The sequence below is a fragment of the Clytia hemisphaerica genome, unplaced genomic scaffold, assembly GCF_902728285.1.
Source record: "Clytia hemisphaerica strain Z4C2 unplaced genomic scaffold, Clytia hemisphaerica genome assembly, whole genome shotgun sequence".
Lineage (NCBI taxonomy): Eukaryota > Metazoa > Cnidaria > Hydrozoa > Leptothecata > Clytiidae > Clytia > Clytia hemisphaerica.
The window spans coordinates 353,699-373,430 of NW_027103532.1; the positions used below are offsets into that span (position 1 = coordinate 353,699).

The window sequence follows — 19,732 nt, forward strand, 5'->3', positions numbered from 1 at the left end:
CAAAAAGATATCGTCTGATTCTAGCTAAACTGAAGTCGAGAAAAAGTTTCTGTAACATGGTTGACTGGAAAAATTGATTCGAGAATCTGCACAGCGTTGTATTTTTCCTCTTTATTTAGGTATACTCCTCCATATCTCAATCTGACAAAAAATAAACTCTTCTAAATCATATTCTAAAATTAATTACGGTAAACAACGGTGTTACAGTACAGATTGTAATCTTCAAATGCTATAAATGGAAGCTTTTAATTAAAGACCACAATTACTGATGTATGTTAATTGTTTGCCATAATGATGGTTGTTGTGTTGTTCCTTCCTAAATTCTAATAGTTGTTCATATGCGTCTATGTAGCTTTACTATGGTCGACATTGGTTTATTTTTTTTTTGCAAGACTCCCGAATGAAATTATAACGAAATAGAAACAACTAGGTGTGATGATACTTTGAAAAGGCTATCTTAAAATCTTAAATGTAGAAACTCTTTAAGAAAATAAACATGGAGCTACCAGAATACTGAAGCTGAAATTTGAGGGAAAATTAAGCATATCTTAAACAAACATCCAAGCTTAAATAGTAAAAGTTGTGGGCAATCGACTCTTTGAATTTACGTTTGAAATATCTAATGGAAAAGAACGAGCCAACAAAATTAAAGTTTTCCTAGGCTGAAAATATGGAGGCTGCAATTGTATCTCACCGTATGTTTATAAAAAAAGTACCGAATTTGAAGATATAAAGTATGTCATGCTTTAAACCCTTCAATAGTATATATATACAAAAGAATTCTTTTAAATATCCAATAAATTAATAAATCTACAATGTATTACATATATTTATAAAAAATGACAGAAAATGAAAGGAAGAAAATGCATCGAGAAAAAATAAAAATCTGTACACCTGAGAGAGGCAAAGGGAACTCAAGTAAAATTGATTTGTATCGAATAGAAAATGAAAAGATGAAAAAGATGAAAAATGAAGAGGAAAAAGATGATTTTTTTTATCTTTTGATGCTAAAAACTTTATTTTTGGTATATAGACCTTGATGCTCCTGATTTCTGATTTCAATTATCTGATTCTTGTATCGAAAGAAGCCTAAGAGTACCTCTATAATATACTCTCGGGTACCTAATAGCCGGGGGGTCGGAATAAGCAGGGGGGTTGGAAAAAATCTCAAAATTTAATAAGCGGGGGGGTTGGAATAAAAATGTCCTGGGTGGAAAATGTTTGAAAAAGAGGCTAATACAGCAGAATCAAGACAAACAAGGGAACTTTCAAAAACATTTTCCCCAAAATTAATAAGCGGGGGGGGGGTTGGAGTAAGAATGTCCTGGGTGGAAAATTTTCGAAAAATTAATTAGCGGGGGGGGGACGGCTATTAGGTACCCGAGAGTACTATAGTACGACGAAATAAACAGGTCCTCCCTGTTACCCATATCAAATGAACACTCAAAAATAATAATTAGAAAGAATAAATTTATTAGATAATTTTAATAAGCCGGTATACTATTGAACTGCTTGCTTTTGTTTCCATCTGATGTATCTTCTGATCTATCTGAAAACCACGAGGCCCCACTTTTGGGCCGAGTGTCTAACACTTCATGAGCAGAGCCATTAACAAGGTCCTCGTTTTTATCCAAACTTAATTTACTGGTCAATTCTTTGGATGAAGTACGGAATTTTTGTTTAGCTTGGGCGAGTTGTTCTCTCCTATTTAAACCAGTTTTCGGAGCGCCTTTATGTTGGGCGGTGGGCGTCACGCCATTAGAGATTGGTTTTGATGTGTAATTGCTGGCAAAGTGGTCAGATGATTTATTGATTTGATCCACAATATTATTAATGTCTCTATTATTGTTGTTGGCCTCCGTTTGAGCTATTGGATCTTTGGGTGGAATCGGGGGCGGTTTTTGAGGGCGAGTTTCTTCGTGAGTTGGTGGTAGGGCGGCGATTCCGACATCAACAAAATTACTGAATTGCACGGATCTTTTCTTAGGAGTGTTTTTCTTATTTTTTGACAAAATCGATTTGATTGGCTTCCCTGATGGGGATATAATGACCGGTGTTGAACTTTCAACAGTCTCTAAACTCAATGGCGGTGGAGGTTCGTTTATCACTTTCTTTATATCCTGAGTTGTGACCGGCTTTGAAACGTTATTATTTATAGGTTGGTAGAAAGCAGGTTTCACGTGTGTCTGTTTCTGTGTTTCGATGACCATAGGAACAAGGTTATCATTGTTTTTACTTTGGAAAGGAGCGCGCAATTCGCTCACTGTGATTGGTTTATAAACTTCATCTGGGTTTTGTTTTTTCGATTTACCTTTTTCTAATTTTGGTGACGGCTCCTCCAGAGAGCTAAAATCGATCCCTTTAACGAACTCCCGTATTTGTTCACTTTGTGACGGTGTATAGACGGGTCCTTGTTGTTTAAAGGAACCCTTTGTAGAGTTCATTTTGGACGGAATTAAATTGTTCTCAGATGTGTTTTTATCTGTTGTATTTGCTTCCGATCTCTTTGGAACGTCAGATACAGTTCGTTTGAATTTGAAATCGGAAATCTCCTTATTTTCTGTGTGGAATGTGCGTTTAACAGGCTCGCTAACCGTCCTCTTGAATTCAAAATCTTGAAACGGTGGCCGGTTATCTGTATTTTGAGATGCAGTAGGTTTGGGTGTCCGAATTCGTTCACTGACGGCAGTTTTTGACACTCGATCTTTTTCGTCATTCGAATGGGGAACTTCAACGACATATTCTTTCTTCGGCGTCGATGGAAGGCTTTCACCATTCGTTACCGGTTCAATGGAATTTAGTTTTTCGTCTACCGGAGAATTTTCAATATTACTTTTATCGCCATTATCGAAAATCAATTTCATGTTATCATCCTCAAACAAAAATCCTGCTTTACTTTTTGGAGAAGTAGAAATCCAAGAATCGGGTGACGCGAATTCCTTAACCTTTGTCTGTGTTGGTTTCTCCTTACGTTCAGGCGCTACCATATTATCACCGTTAGATTTAACATCACTCTTCTCAGTCGGTTTAATATCTGTGTTCTCATTTTGATCTTCATTCTTATTTTCAACTTTATTCTCATAATTTATTTCCGCGTCAATTTTATTTTGCGGCACTTTTTTCAATTTGATATTTTGGAAGGATGGTGAAGGTGTGCGTTCTTCAGACAAAATGGATGAATTTTCGAATAATCTTTTAGCGTTGGAAACACTTCCTTTGACTGGTTTGACGTCCTCTTTAACAGGAGACTCTGGTCTGTAAATTGTAGATTCGGGTCTGTGATTTACACCCTCCTCCTCATCCTGAAAAACAATTATCAGAATTAAGTCAAACATTGTAAATTGCAGATGTAGAACGATAAACTCGGTATATATTCGCTCATTATCTGGATAAGGCTATCACTGTGTCTCACTAACATTCTGCCGATTGGTAGTGTGAATGTTTCGATCACAGACTTGCACCGCAATGGACTGTGTTCGAATCCCATGCACTTCCATGCAGGGTGTTAGGGAAATATGGTGATAGACCTTCACTCATAAGTCAAACATCAGGACAGATATTCATATAAAAATAAAATTCCTAAATTTTTAAGCCCTAAAAAAAACACGATTATAACTGATAGTTGCTGGTAAAAACGTTGGCAAAAACTTTGAGTTTAAAATTTTAAAGGCTTAGCTACTTGATTTATAAGTTTTTATTTTAAAAGTTAATTTAGTTACTTCTTTACTTTACATCAAATTATACCTTAGCTTTATTTATACGTGGTGCTGACGTATTACGTTTAGCATGGCTTGGTGACTCATGCTCAGTAGTTTTAGTGGTACGTGGTGTTGAGGTATTACTTCTAGCAGATCGTGGCGAGCCATGTTCGCTACTAAAGCTAGGTAAACGCTTCAACTAAAATAAAAATTAAGTATAGTAGTCCGAATGTGAGACATTTAACAGATTCAAGAAATATGGATTAAAGCTGCATTTTAAAACAAAAATCACAGAGTACAGAATACCCAAGCTCTTGTAAATAAGAAACGTTATATCACGTTTACGAATTAAGTTTAATAGATCCTCTTTAAAGAATACAAAGAATTTTTACTTGAGTGGATAAAAGTCACCTACCTGATTTTTATCGCCTAATATTTGCGCCATTTGTACTTGAGCTGGCATTTCTCCGCTCGTTGACGCTTGCTTCATCAATAACATGTGCGTTCGACTTGCTGCGTCATCGAAGTTCTCCTCTTCTGTGTTTTTACTCTCTCCATCGGATTGCTTGTTATCAAACTCCTCCTGGGAGGCTTCCCAAATATCTTGGGGCGTTCTCGGGCGTTTGTTTTCATCATCACTTTCACCGCCTTTCGGTTTTTCTTCTTGTGGAGATACTGTCTCCTGATTGGTTGAAATTTCAGTGATTTCTTGATCGTCTTGTTTCGAGATTTCAGGGACTTTTTCTGGTTCGAAGAATAGTCCTCTCGTAGATGAGAGTCGAGGAGATTTTCCTTTCGCTCTACCTTTCTGGAAGAACATATCATCGCCAACTCCTGATAAACGGGACGGAGGCTTCTTGAAAGAAATCTCCTTGTCTTTGCTGTTATCCTGGAACATGCTTCTCACACTCGACACGCTCGTGTTCAATGCGTCAATTTCTTCGTCTTTCGGTTTAAGCATAGGTGCCTCGTCTTCATTTTTCTTTTGAAACATATCCCTGAAGCTTGACACTCGATCTCTACCTTGAGGCATTTCTTCCTCGTTGGAAATTGATTGTGACTCTTCCTTAACAGGAGATGAGACATTTAGATCGGCTTTAGAGCTATCTTGATTTGTACTTGAATCAAGGTTTAGAGTGTAATCTAGCACTGATTCTTGTGATGAAGTGCTTCGGGTTGAATCGAGAGTCGATTCGACGGGTGAGCTGACGACGCTTGGTACAGATTGAGGTGGAGGTTGTGGAGTGGACGGGGAATTCTTTGCAGAGGAAGTCGTTTGAACTTTGCCCCACTTGCTCACTTTCTTTTCCGATTTAACCGGAGGTATTTTCTCGTTCTCATTTCCTTTCTGTTTCTCTTCGAAAAAGGATTTCGAGATTTTCCCCACTTTCGGTTTTTCAGATGTCTGAGCTGATGACTGTGTAGATTCCCCGAAAATCGATCGGGATAACTTCCCCGGTTTCGGTTTACTTTCGGGAGCAGTTTCCGTAGTGGGAGACAGTTTACGGAACATGTCTCTAGCAGCAGATACTGAAAGACTGTTTTCTGCGTCTTGCTGGGCCTCTTCTACTTCAGCTCGTTCCGGGACACCGTTGTTTTGAGGAGAGGTTTCCACCGTATTATCAGTATTGTTCCGGTTTAATTGTAGGGTTTCCGGCCTTTTCGGTGTAAAATTACGCTCATTTCTTTCTTTGGCTTTCATGACAACTTCATTGGGTAAACCGTTGCGTATATTTGTTAAATTACTATTTTGTTGACTTTCAAATCTTTGGCTTGAGCTTGCAACAGAAGTTCGGGCTGGAGGTGGTGGAGCATTCTGACTCTTTAATATGAAAGGTTGTCTGCTTGGAGAGCTTGAATTTTCTTCTGTGGCGTTCCCATTAGGACTGCTTTTGGGTGGAGGACGACTGGAAGGAGGGCGGTTTGACGGTGGGCGGTCGTTATTATTTTTGGTATTATTTACGCCCATGAAAGATGAGCCAGATGGATTTTTAAAGCTGTTTGGTTTTGAATAACCATTGCTTGATCCATACGATCCATTCGATGTTGAATTATGGCTCTTTTGGCTACTCGTGTAGTTGGCATTCTGGCTGTAAGTTTGGCCGTTATTTGCAAACGATACACCGTTCGATTTGACAGGCGATTTGACTGGAGAACTTCCGTTTGATTTGATAGGTGACGTTGGTTTTGAGGAAAGAAGACTGTTGTTGCCACCGTTGAAGAATTGTTGTCTATCTTGCCAACTGTTGGTCTTTGTACTTTCTTTCTCTTCTTCTTCGTATTCTTCTTCGTTGTTGTTGTTGTGGTTGTTGTTGTTGTTGGTGTGGTGGTTGCTGGAGGGCTGATTGAATTTCGGTCGTGTCATCTGAAATAGTAAATAAATTTAAAATCAGAATTCATGATATGCACCATTGCGATGACTTCCACGGAACCCAACAGCTAATTGGTTGCAACTGACTGACTTTGACTGACTTAACGTCACTTGCAACCAATCAGCTTTTGGGTCCGTGATGTAATGTCAGGAGGCATTGCAATGGTGTATATTCATGCTTGAAAATTCATAAAGCGCAAAGTCGATAATGAAGATATCAAATCTAAAAAAATTGAGAAAGTTCAAAAATGCTATCTTAAAGTGGTCACTCACATGTAAACTATAAGAAAGAGTAATGCTTTTGTTCTACAGCTTTTATCGGGTTTGGAGAAAAAATATCACAATTTAAAGACTATATTTTTATCTGACTGCATTATAACAAAAATAATTTTTTTAAATCGTTCGCTATGAATAATCTCTATTCTTTTGGAAATATTTCAAATACTTCCTCTCCTAGATTGCGTAGACTGGATGCTGAACAACAATTCTTAAACATTAAAGGAGTATCTTTTTTTCAAGAGACTTACCGCTAAGCTATCTTTACGTTTAGACATGTCTCTCTTGACAACAGGGTTTCCGTTGAATGCGCTTATGGCCCCTTTTACACCATCAAAATTATCTTTGAATGAGTTGTTACTGACAGTTGATTTTAACGTGAATTGGGGGTCTTTGAGCACTTGTACAGTTTCTTGTTTGGTTGGAAGATCAATGGGTGTGCGGCCCGGCGGACATGCGATGATGAATTCGATGTATTTCTAAGATTAAAATAATTTGAAATCCAGTAAAACTCTCGATTGACAGGTACTGTAAGAGACGGACACCTCTGATTAGCGGACAATTTATTTTCCTGGCCGTTCCCAATTCCAATCCTCATAAAAAAGTTTCCAAAAGGCGAACACTAACCCGATGTTTCCCCGATAGTGTTCGTTAATTAGAGGTTCCACTGTAAATCAATTTTGAACATGGAAAAATCATATTGGCATATTCGAGAGTAAGTCCCAATCATAACCAGTAAAAATTACTATCGTTTCATACGTTTTTACTTCAATTATATTTGAAATCAGCTTGACAATCAAACCTATTTACGTGTTTTCCGAACCTTTTGCTAGATCGGCTAAAAAGGGTTTCAGAAAAGTCAAACTTATCCATAAATTGGAGGTACTAACACCACTGAATTACTTAATTGGCAACTTTTACGGAAGATTTCAGAGAGAAATTATATTTTGAAAAAATCGTGTCTTTCCTTTCGAGTTTCAATTCTAAAAGCAAAACCAATTTGAAGCACAACAAAGTATATCTTTCAGATTTTTGGATATTTCTTTCTCAATTTTCTCTCCTCATATTTTATTCTGAGTTTAAAAAAGTGTGAACGAAAATGATAAAAATCTTTTTCAGTTGAAGAAAATTACAAATGAAGAAAAATATCAAACAAAGATAAAAATCATTTTTAAATTCAACCAATGAGAACGTTCTAAAGCCAATATCAAGCTAATGTAATGATGAATAGTAGAAAGGAAAAAGTAACGTAAAACAGCTTGTTTTTCCGAAAGTGCGCACTAACAGGAGTGTCAGGAATTGTAAAATGTTTTCCTAATTAAACAAACCCTTCTTAAATAGTATCATTTGATAAAAGAGGGATAAAGATTGTCTTACTAACGTTAGAGGACCAAATTTGACCTTTTCAAAAACGAAAATTAAGGCTGGTGACAACTTATTTCTGAAAGACTGAGATTTCTGCAACTTACCGACCACCAACCTACATTTCATAGCAACAGAGATCCCGCCATTATGGAAGCAAACATCCGAATCTGTAGTGACGATCCCTTACACAAATTAAACGTTTGCTTCCATAATGGCGGAAGTTACGTAACTTAACAAAATATGAAAAACATGAAAAACCACTGGAGAGTCTTCCGAGAACTTTTAAAATTTTCCACCCAATACGTCACTTTAACAATAGAAAAAGTGACGTATTGGGTGGAAAATTTTAAAAGTTCTCGGAAGACTCTCAAAAACAGAAAAGTTGCATAATTCCGTGAAGTCATTGCAGTGGTGCATATCATGAATAACTTACCGACCACCGTTTCATAGCAGCTGAGATGATTTCTTTAGCAGTTTTAAGAGGTAAGCCGTACAAATCATCACCTTCAACGTTCATTATCCAATCACCAGGCTCGATAAACCCTGACAAAGTAAAAACAAAGAAGGTCGAATTTTCAAAATCTGAGGTGTAATTGTCCCTGAAAATCAGTGAAAAATTTGTAAAAATGTTCAACAACTGAAAGCCGGATTTTGGCTACTTGAAAATTTGCAAGATTTTCATGGATTCATCAAATTGATATTTGTCAGCATTCACAATTTGAAAGAAAATCTGATACCTTATTACACAAATATTACTAGTCATTTTATTAACACGAATTGAAAAATTTCGTGTTAATAAAAACCACATTAATTAAAACCAGCCGTGGTGTCCTTGAAAAAGCAAATAAAATTCGTGTTAATTTTTTGCGTGTTAATTTTAAGGCGGTTGAATACTTGCCTAGTAATATTCGTGTAATAATGTATGAGTGTATTACTGTCTACACCCATATCACCATATAACACTATTTTAATATCTCCAGACAATCTCTTACCATGTCTCTGCACAGCGCCGCCTTGGTGAACGGCAATCACACTAATGTAACCATCCCGTCGCAAGAGATCAATATCCAACGAGGCAATCTTTGGTACTGGAACAAAATGTACTTCACGTCCTCGAAGAATCTCTGCTGGGTACTGAAAGTAGAATAGATAGTAAGTAGAATAAATGAATGAATGAATTAAAGTAAAGACTGTTCCTAAAAAGAATTGACATTTCTTGAAGGAGAGAATATAATAATGAAGGGAAATGCCTCGTTAAAAAAGGTAATCTTATACGGTTGATTTTCAGTAAAAATGGGCAAAATGAATAGAGTTAAAGAACTGGTAAAACGAATCAATCGATGGAAAAGTCTATTTTTTACGTTCTATCTTTCTTTTGTTGAAATAGAGTTGAGCACCTTAGGAGCACCTTTCATCACTTAAGGTGTTGCGAAAAAAACTGTGGTCGTCAGGCAACCTTGCCAATAACGATTAAAGCTCAAAAAGTCGTGGTTTTATGGTACAGGCAAGCTTATCAATGAAAAAACTAAAACTCAAACTAAAACTCAAACCTCGAAATTTGAAGCCGAGGGAACAATGAAGTCTTCATTGTCCACTTCATATTCAGGCTCCACATCATCGTATTCAATCAATTCAAAATTCTTCTTATTGGTGAATTTCGCTTTCTTCGGTTTCTTTTTACTTTCACCATTGTCTTCTTGCTTTGGCTCGGTAATCAAAATCGATTTGATTTCTATAGACCGGAAAATACAAAATTTGATTAGTGAAAAGTGTTGTCGAACAACGGCAACATGGCTCGGGTATCGATCGAAAAAAGCTTAAGATCGACATTACTGTTCCAATGTCACAAAGTTTTTAAAGATCTACAGAGAAAGATCTCTAAATTTCTCCCTGTTAGACACTTTTTCGCCATAATCTACCTTAAGGGTCGGTTTACGGAAGTCCTCCCGCATTACCTTGCGGGGCATTCGATCTATAACGATCGAAAATCGATCAAAGAAAGAAATAAAACTCACCTTTTGGTCCGCTCAAAATGTTATACACATCCTAAAAATCAAGAATGAAATGAAAACATTACCATTGACTAGAGGTTGAAACAACGAAACCAGACAAAAGAATGCACAAAGTTAAATTTTATTTTATTTCGAAGGGAAACACATAAAAATACAGAAATCTATTGTGAGTGAGGGAACCGGATTCCAAATGCTACTTACTTCATTATATCGGACAATCATGGTGATCCTACTTTTCCCACGTAATGCATCGACAGCCTGAAATTTTAAGTGAAAACGCATTCTATTAAAACGATGTTACTGCAACTAATGTATGAAATTTTATTCTGTAAACGCAAATTCCTTGATTTTGTTGCTTTTACTTTGAAGTTATCAGATAGACGCTCTCAATAAAACTGTAATGGTTCAAATTCTAAGAGGGTAAACCAGACAGTGAATATCAATGAACATGATGAATAATGGTTGACGGACAAACCTGTGAATGGGAAATGTCACGAAAACTTTTGCCATTCACATCAAGAATCTGATCCCCGACCTGCAAAAACAAAAACGAGATCCTTCATTACAGGAAACAATTAGTTGAAAAGAGTCTTAATTCTTTCAATCTAGCCTTAGCAAGACTATTTGAGACCTAGATTGAAACTTGCACTGTAGACTCTGAAATCAACAAATATCTACAGTTAAGAGCTATTGAAACTTGCTAACCATTTAAAAGACATCAACTTTTAAGATATTACCAAAGTTCCTTGAAAAGACCAAGGAACTTTAATAAAACAGTTAACAATTTAAGTTTCTTGAAAAGACGAAAGGTTGTTTTTCTCCATACTGTACCTTCAAATGGACTTCAGCAGCGACAGAATTTTCGGCAACTGAGATGATGTATACTCCTTCATGGTTCTCCACCTTCTTTTGAATGCTAGAAATCACCAAATACAAAAGAGATACAATTCAAACAGAAGACAAAGAGACAAAGGGAAAATAGTGTTTAAAGCAAGGGTAGACGACAAAGGTGAACGTAAAAAAGAAGAATTTGTTATACCTTATCAGCGAGAAAAACCAAGAAAGGAAAAGTTATTAGCGTGGTCGGCTTGGAGATCCTGAGACATTGCATTTATATCAAACTTTGCTGATAGGCATGGGGTAATTGTTATTTGAGGAAAATCATCTTTTATCGATTTGGGGAAATCTAAATTCCAGACCTTAAGGATTTCGTAAAATAGAAATTTTAACATCTTAACCCTTTAAATGCCGTGCGTATTTTTTAAGGTTCGACCTATTTGCCACGGGAAAAAAAGAAGGTTCGATCTATTTGCCGATGTCGGCCGGCAAAAAGTAGCGATTTTGACTTCATTTTCTGAATAATATATGAAGTATTAACCACCTAATACAAAAATCTTGTAAAAAATGATACATTTTCGGCAAATAGGTAGAAACTTCGCATGTCGGCAAATCCCGACAATGGCAAGGAAATCGAAAATGCTCATGTCGGCATATGCCGACATCGGCACGGAAAGGGTTAAGAAAGAAGCAAGTTTCTACTTTTAAAAGCGTTTGTGAAATACATACATTATGCCAATTCCTTCTTTGCCAACAACAAAAGAAACTAAGCGATCTGTTCGCGATAAGTCCTAAAAGCATAAAAAAGAAAAAAATTAAATTAGGGTTACGTTCAGGAAAGAAGAACTCCATAATTGAGAATGAAGAAAAGCTACTGAGATCTTGGTTGATATAATTGAGTGGAGAAAAGGCCATCATGAAATTTTAATGCATTTTCATCTTCAAAGAAAAAGCTAATATTCTTCTAAACTAAGCAATGTTTTGTTTCGGTAGTAACCTAATGAATATAAAAGAATCACCTATTAGGGATATCTATCATCACAAGAGGAAACTTTTTCTAAAAAACTAAAACCTAAAATTCACGTGCAAAACACGCTTTTAAGATTTTTCTTAATTTTTCCTGATACAAGATTAAAAAAATACCTCCGTTTCATTGTTGGCAATGACATCCTGAAAGTAAAGAAGAGAAACTTATTTTTTTATCAACCTTGTAGATCAAAATATAGAGTATCCCAAATGACAGTAGATGATGTATCAGCTAAGCATAAAAAATACCAAGTCAGGGACAACTTGCTGGCTCCAAAGCAAAAATATTTTTTTTGATAAATTGTTTGAATATCGTTTGAAATTTTTAGTTAAGTTATAGCAGCCGAGCTCTGAAATAAAGTCCTGGCCTGGTTTGATTTCATTGAAAAGTCTTCATGTTAAGAATATCGGAGAAATATCAGTATTCCGACAAACATATTCTAAAGACACCTTAAAAATATCTTCCAGCAACAGAAAAACTACTATTTAGATTTACTCTGTTGTTATCCTGAAAGTCCCAGCTTATTGCGGAACGCTAAAACAAAATCTAGCTTCTATAAAATATGTAGATGAATGTTAAAAAACGTTGTGTGTTAGCTTGAGATTCGAAGTTGAAAGACCTACCGAATCTTCTTCATTATCGATCTTATTCCACATAATTTCACCGTCATGGTTTTTACAGGGAATCGTACCGACATCTGAGAAAATAAAGAATGTAGTAAATTTTGAATTATAATCAAAAGATTTTGCTAGGATGTTGATGGAAAATATACTAAATATAGAGGATTCTTTCATTGTCTGAGAACAAAGAGATTGGCCAATTCTAATGTACAGTCGAAGTTACTTTTTAAAAATTTGGGAAATTATACTAGGTACCTATACAAAAGCATTGTATTAGGAAAGACTGGTTGTCCCTTTGACTCTCAGGCCTGTCGGAACAACCGAAAAAATGGGGAGACTGAAGGCTCAAAAGGAGATAAAATTCGTTTAGGAATTTGAGAAAAAATCTCATTCTCTCAAAAGTGGGGAGGCTGAAGTCTCCCGCTTCCATCGGGTCTCTTAACCGTGTCCCTTACCAAAGTTGTGGGAAAATGAATTTTGAAGGAAAAAGGAATTCTTTCATTAGGGAGAAAATATAGAGAGCATACTTTTGACAGTGAGCGTAAGTGAAGCATTTTGGTTCAAGATGGCGAGAAATTCTTCATGTAAAGTTTCTTGCAAAGGAAGACCGTTTACTTTACGTATCTCGTCACCAGCCTAGTAAAGAATAAAGAGTCATTACATCAAATTTATAGTAGTACTAAAGTCATCTAAAGCTTTTGATAAAGGATGGACTGGAAACTGGTCTTTCTACAAGGGATAGGATACGAAACAAAAGGTCATTAAAATCCGTAATTTTCATAATTCACTGCTATGGAAAACTATCTTGGTCTCTTATCTGTGAACTGTTAGGGTATTCTTTAAAAGGAAAATTGTGGAGTGGCTGAATTAAAATTGAAATTTGATTAAGATGCAAGGGTCATTTGTCAGCGAGTGGTTACGATTGCATTGTTTTGATTTTGGCGGCGTGACCGACAAAGAATCAATTATAAATTCACAATTTGTTAATTTTTAATACAATAAAAAAGTAAAACCAAAGTCATGGGTTAAAGAAAACCAAATTTGAGGGCAAAGAAAAAGCCATAGATTTGTTTATATTTTGTTTGATGGTTGCGATAGCGAATTGAAGTTAATGAATGTGCATTGTCTTCATTCAATCCCAAAATCAATGAAATAAAAATTTCACCATTTATGGTTTAAAATATTTTGTAAGAACTTCTTGAGAATGTTAATCAATGCGACACAAAACTTGATAATAATTTTTAATACCTGAATATTGAAATAGTATCAATATCACATTGTTGGAAGTTATGCATCAGATCTAACAGGTCTCTCACAGTTTGGAATTTGAGTAACAGATATCCTGGAAATTCGAATTCCCCCCAAAAATTCGTTTTAAAATATTCAAATAAAATAATTTCATATTCACCTTCAGACCAGTGAGATAAGCAGGAGACCCATCAGCCACTGCGGTTACAAAAAACCCCAATCCGTGTTCTTTTCCTGAACAAATAAAAATATAAGTTTAAAGGAATTTGAGTGATTAAAAGGTCAAAAGGCTTAACGTATCAAAACCAGATTATTATAGGGTAATAAAAATCTAAATGGATGAGTATGTCTATGTAATAAGGCTATTAAGGTAAGCTCAATAAACCAAACTATCACTTTCAGCCAATCAAGTCCGTTTAATGTTAAAATATGACTTACCTCCTCTCAATGAAAATCCGTACGATTCTTCGCCTCGTTTTTTTGTTATTTTCAACAATCTTTCTCCGTTTCTAAAAAACGAGAAAGGAAATCCTAATTCAGAAAGGTTCCATTAGAAACTTAGACCAAATAGAATGAAAGTTAAACATAACCCCCGTCTCAGTGAGACAGTGAGGGTTTTTAAGCCAGTGAGGATAAAACGAGGCAGCAAAATGCAAAATAAGAATGGGTGAATTCCTTGTTTCTAAAGGTTAAGGTTTCCAAATTCAAGTATTCCATCTCAAAACTTTAGCGTTTTTCCCAGTAGGAATGATAGTTTATTTCAGTTTTCCAATGAGAATGAAATTACCGGGTACTTCTCTAACCGTAAAAGTATTTTTGTTGATCTTTTTTCCCGTAGTTAGCTCTCGGTGGCAAAGTGGGTTTTTAAACTTAATTTTAAAGGAGTAAAAAAAACTCACTTATTTGGCTCTGTTAGTTTTTCATAAATAGCAACGTGTTCAACCGTCAATAAGGGCCTAAAGAGAAGAATATAGAGTTTAGGTGACAACAGTAATCTGAAACCATTGAATCGAAACGCAGGAAGCTAAACCAAACACTATAAGAGGTTGATGACATTTTAAAACCTATTCTGGCTTTGGTCTCAGTAGCGTAGGCAAGAGGCGCAAAATTTGTGTAGGACAGCATATTTTTATGACACGGTAATTATCTATTCATAATAAAAGAAGATAATTATGGTGTCATAAAAATCTACTCCCCTAAAAAAATTTTGCGCCCCTCTTGTCTACGCTACTGGGACACGCTTTGTTCTATATAGAAAGGTCTTTCCAGTAAATTAATTAGAGATCGTCAAAGTTTCAGAGCTTCTAGCCCGCCATTTTGTTTTCAATTCTGGTCGTCAACATCGCGTTTCAAATTATTTCGAACGTTCAAAAATCTATAATTAGAAAGCAACAATAACTTACTTAATTTCTTTGAAAAGTGGATGCGATTTTTCACTGCTCAAAATACGTTTTAAATTTTTGACCAATTTTTTCACGTCTTGTGACCTAACAGTGAAAAAAAAGAAAAACCAAGATTTAGTTATTTGTATTTATTGTTGTATACAATAATTATGAAAAAGATAAAGAAAATGAAAAATAGCGTCGAATATTCAAGGTTGAAGGTTACTTTTAATTAAATTTCAATTTATCAGAAAAAATGTGATATTCAATGCTTTTTTTTGCGAGAATGCTCCTCAAATTCACAGTTGATAGGCACACGACAAACACCCTTTGATCTTCAAGGAATTGGAAAATTGACTTTTCATGCTAAATATTGAAACTCACTCGTGATAGAAGCGGAGTGCTTTAAAAAGTCTACTTCTGTCCTCCTCTGATTCCAGATATGTGGTCACCTGAAATGAGAAAAAATATTTTGAGAAATACTTAGTACGATAAGATTGCCTATCTAGAGCTAATGACATCAAAAAAAGTGAAATAAGTGAAAATTGAGGGACAAATATTGAATTCCTTATAGTTTATAGAGTCAGAAAAATTTACTCGGCGTCCACCAACCTTAAGAAAACTCAGGATTGGCATTGTCATCCCTAGGAGCGATGTGTCAAAAACATAGACGGAAGAAAGACACAAACGTCGAACTCAATTTAAATTTTTAAGATTCCGTGCAAAATAATCTTACAGTTTAAATTACGAGAAAAACAGTTGGAGTCTAGTTTACAAGAAAAACAGTAGAATTCTGTTACAAAACCACGCTGTGAAAACACCTGTAACTGCAATCAATGAAAATTTATGGATTAACAAACTTGATTTACAAGTTATCCAATATCATGTTGATATGTTATAAAATTCATTGATGAAGGTTTGAAGTTATGAATCATATATAGGCGGAACCTCTCCGGGTTTGAAATTAAAGAAACAGATATCCTACAAGCATCTTTTCCAGACAAGACAAAAGTTTTTGATATTAACAGCTGTCAAAGATGACGTACCATGACTTTCTAAGAATCAAGAATATGATCTTTGAGTCCAACTGAAGATTCCAATGAGTTTATAATATGAATTTCCCAATACCATTTTCGACCGGTATCCTGTTTTAAAACAGCCTGATAAAACTATTGTATATGGATTGATGATCACCATCGAGATATTTTTCTTGACAAGTGACGAGAAATACTTAAGTTAGAAAAATTGTCCCCCCTCTCCCTAGTTAGCCCCAATTTTGGTCGAACCGTGACGCTACTGGCTAGTAAGGTATGTAAATAAGTCAACCCTTTTATATACTTTTAATATAAAAGTTGTTGATAACAGATTTAGCATTTTTTTGTTTATCTCTTAAATTTATTTTGCAGATGTTTCAAAATCGAGGCAACTCTTGTCAAAAAAATTACAAAGTAACCCCTCTAGTTTTCATCAAATTACCTTAGGTAATAAACCGTTAGTGTGGAAGGAGACGGTCTTATTTTTGCTAACACTTCCTCTACCAGGAGGTAACAACACGCCATGCCCATTTTGCTCTTCGATGGGCGGTTGCATGATTGGAGAATGGGCGTATGAAGTGCTGTAAATACTTCGACGTGAAACACTACCGCCCATTCCGCCATTGTAAGAGGAAACATCATCAGGGTGTAAACCATCATCAACACCCAAAAATTGTACTTTATTCATTTGAGCAAGTGTCATTTTGTGAAATTCTAATGTATTCTTTCAATTTTCAATAAAACCAAAGAGAAGGTTTGACTATAATCAAGTCAAAATAACGCCAATATTGATTCTGAGCTCATCTTATCAAGTACTTTTAAATTTATCTTAAAATATGTTTAAAAAAGAAAATCAAGCTTCTTTGGGTATGAGATAAAGATAAAATTCAAAGATTTTTCAGCTCACAGTATGTAAAACTGAACAGTTCCGTTTCAAACAAACAATGTAATATAATTGAACCAAAATTATTTGTACCAATACAATTCTCTTCAGGAGATTTTAGTAACTACAACAGAAAATCCCAAAAAATAATAATTGTCCCGTTTATATTTTTGTTGATTTGTCAAAAAAGTAACATACACACAGAGAAAATAAATTTTTCATCATTCATAAAATTTTTTTACATCAATAACTTCAAAAATATTTTCCATAGACATACAGTCCTCAAAAGAATTACCTATTAGCAAATTTCGCTTCATTTTTTTCATTTTTTTTCAAAAATATTCATTAATTATGCAGAAATAGAGTTTTTGAATAAACCGTGTCATAATTGCAAATTTAAACTTTTCTCGATCCCGTAACAATGATAGAATCAAATATTTTATTCATCGTCATGACAACCTTGTCTCAAAACAATACGATCGGGTGATATAAAATAACAAGTGTTCTTCATTATGACAGGGCAGCTACGTCAGGTCAAAGGTCTAGCCGAAATTACAATAAGGAACAAGGTAGTTAGCAAGACACGACACACGAATCATGAGTATCATATGCAAATTATATTATCTTTTCTTACAAGAATACACTTTTTCTTCAAGAACAAACTATATAAGAACATAAAGCTTCGATCAAAAGCTTTGGTCAAAATATTAAGAACATTTTGTAAGAAAGCAACTTTATAACCCCGTGCACCATAACATTATAGAGATCAACTGAATTTGTGGGCGTCAGCATTTCTTAGTTCAAAAATTAATTAAAGCATTTGCTGAGTAAAAAAATAGCTAAAAGTACTCGACTTTCGTTTTTTATAAAAACAAGAAAAATTTCGTCACATCATTTGGGGGATTTGTGAAGATTTTAAGTTTAGGAGTTCTTTTAAAGAATTCTTGGGCTTTTTGCTAGTATTTCAATCTAGTTTCCTTAGAAATGTTTTAGAGTCCACAAAGCCTGAAAACTTTGTTAAACTATACTTAAACTTTTTTTGCCTGGAAGCCTCTTCTTATATACTTTGTTCTCATACAAAAATGTAGCCGATTTACAACCCGTCTAAAAAATGCTATCTATCTTACCTTCGCTTTAAACAAAACAGCCTCCATCTCAAGCTTCTTCTTGTGAGTTTTACTCTTGTGTGCTTTCGTTTGCGTTTTATCAACTGTAGCGTAAAGTTGATCTAGATCAGCAGCTTGACTCTTCTCATAACTCTCATCATCATTGTCGTCATTAGGTGTCAGGCTTCTAGGTTCTTCAAGCAAAGGACGAACTGCAAACGACAAGAAAAATGAAATTTTAAAAGCCTGTTACCGACCCGGTTGAATATAGGGCCAACACTATGAATGTGATTAAAGCTGTTTTGACTGATATTTCAAAAACCTTGAGCAAGAGAAGCAATGAAAAAATTAAGTCTGGCTAAAGTAACGAATACTATACGAATACGAGTGTCAATGCACAAGACATAGGTTTTGAATCGCTTTCTAGATAGGACACAGCGTACAGTTGATTCTCCCTAATTCGAACTCGAACCGAAAATTTAGTTGTGGGGTTGTGGAAACTTTTTCGCAAGGGTTTCCCATTAACTGAGGCTGAGTTTTGGTTCGAATTATAGAAATAATCAAATAATGAAAGTTCGAATTGAAGAGAGTCAACTACACTGTTATGATCATTTTAAGTATAAAGAATGTCATGGACGTTGTTTTGGAGTTGTGTGCTAGTTGGTGAGTTCATATGATTTCTAACTATTTGAACGGCCTGGGCTTACATCCAGTTTTAGAGTTGACTAGTCAACCATTTTGTTTTCTATTTTCTATTTACACCGACAGAAAAGTGGTTATTAGAGAGCAGTGGTCCTTATAGCCCATGATTCCTGTCAACCATGAAACAAAATAAAAGGTTCGAAATTCTGATATGAAACAGAAACCATTTTGTTCTCTATTTTCTATTTACACCGACCGAAAAGTGGTTGTCAGAGAGCAGTGGTCCTTAAATAGCCAATGATTCCGGTCAACCATGAAACAAAATAAAACGTTCGAGATTCTGATATGAAACAGAAAAAAACATGGCGGAGTAGCCTTAAAAGAAATAGATTTTCCTAACTTTCTTTAGATATATGTGGGTGAGTTTGACCAAACAAACCTTTCGATTTTTGTTTCTGCGTCTCTTCTTCCTTTTCGTCTTCACTTTCCGATGATGATGAAGAAGATGAGCCAAATTTCATCACTTGTACAAACCCATTGCTTGAAATCACATGAGGGATTGAATCCAGCGTGGCAGCAGCATACAACGCCATATGAAAAATATCTCTTTCTCACACACAAAAAATGTTATGCTCCCAACAACAAAAAATCCTCTTACACGACAAGTTAAGATTGTAAAAAGGTCACTTTATAATACCAAAATACGTACAACATCCGCTTTGATAATATAGAATCAAAAAGGCAATTGCACTTTGAATTTCCATACATTCAATTTACAATAGCATCTGACCTTCTTATATACTGGAGTGACACTAGTAACCTTCTAGAGGTTAATTTATCAAGCATTTCATTTATAATAACAAGGAACTTGCTCTAGTAGTACTTGACAACCATTGAAATCAATCTGTCAGCGTATAAAATCTCAAATCAGGATAACCTAAGACATTAGCAAGACCTTATTAGTTAAAAAAGGATTTGTTTTTAATGAAAAAATCACGCATATCTTGTTTTTTAATCTTTCTTTATTATAAAGCCCCCTTTTATAAAAGCTTAATAAAAGCCTAATTGATTTGAAACAGCGGTAATATTAATCTTGCGAATTTATGAAATTCTAATTGTGTGAGATTTTAGCAGACAATTATGCAATAATTATGCAAATTATTCGTAATCTTTATTCTTAGTGGCAGTAATGTAACACAAATCTTGAGATTTTTTAAGTAAACTTTTCATA

General features: G+C 35.1%; 1 protein-coding gene across 3 annotated transcripts; it reads right to left on the bottom strand.

The window, feature by feature from the left end:
• Positions 1–1,393: 1,393 nt before the first annotated feature.
• Positions 1,394–19,440, bottom strand: LOC136799709 (uncharacterized). Of its 3 annotated transcripts, XM_067056422.1 has the most exons (22): positions 18,941–19,157; positions 17,881–18,071; positions 15,221–15,288; positions 14,858–14,941; positions 14,354–14,410; positions 13,893–13,963; positions 13,615–13,688; positions 12,734–12,842; positions 12,210–12,283; positions 11,703–11,729; positions 11,289–11,350; positions 10,554–10,638; positions 10,198–10,257; positions 9,924–9,980; positions 9,726–9,756; positions 9,261–9,442; positions 8,703–8,844; positions 8,144–8,253; positions 6,597–6,824; positions 4,114–6,063; positions 3,745–3,897; positions 1,394–3,302 (listed from the first exon to the last, which is right to left on the bottom strand). In XM_067056422.1, exons 1-22 carry the CDS (start codon positions 19,092–19,094, stop codon positions 1,485–1,487), a joined length of 5,787 nt encoding a protein of 1,928 aa, XP_066912523.1. In that variant the 5' UTR covers positions 19,095–19,157; the 3' UTR covers positions 1,394–1,484. The 3 variants fall into 3 exon arrangements, with proteins under 3 accessions (XP_066912523.1, XP_066912525.1, XP_066912524.1); XM_067056424.1 differs by lacking the exon at positions 3,745–3,897 and having other exon boundaries at positions 18,941–19,440; XM_067056423.1 differs by lacking the exons at positions 17,881–18,071; positions 18,941–19,157 and adding an exon at positions 16,313–16,702 and having other exon boundaries at positions 1,394–3,377.
• Between the last annotated feature and the right edge of the window lie 292 nt (positions 19,441–19,732).

Excerpts from the sequence above, each read along its gene's own strand:
- LOC136799709 (XM_067056422.1), bottom strand. The coding sequence starts at position 19,094 with ATGGCGTTGTATGCTGCTGCCACGCTGGATTCAATCCCTCATGTGATT. Across the intron at positions 15,289-17,880 it reads CTGTTTTGTTTAAAGCGAAG|GTGACCACATATCTGGAATC; the intron begins GTAAGATAGATA and ends TTCTCATTTCAG. Across the intron at positions 10,258-10,553 it reads CTGCTGAAGTCCATTTGAAG|GTCGGGGATCAGATTCTTGA; the intron begins GTACAGTATGGA and ends TTGTTTTTGCAG.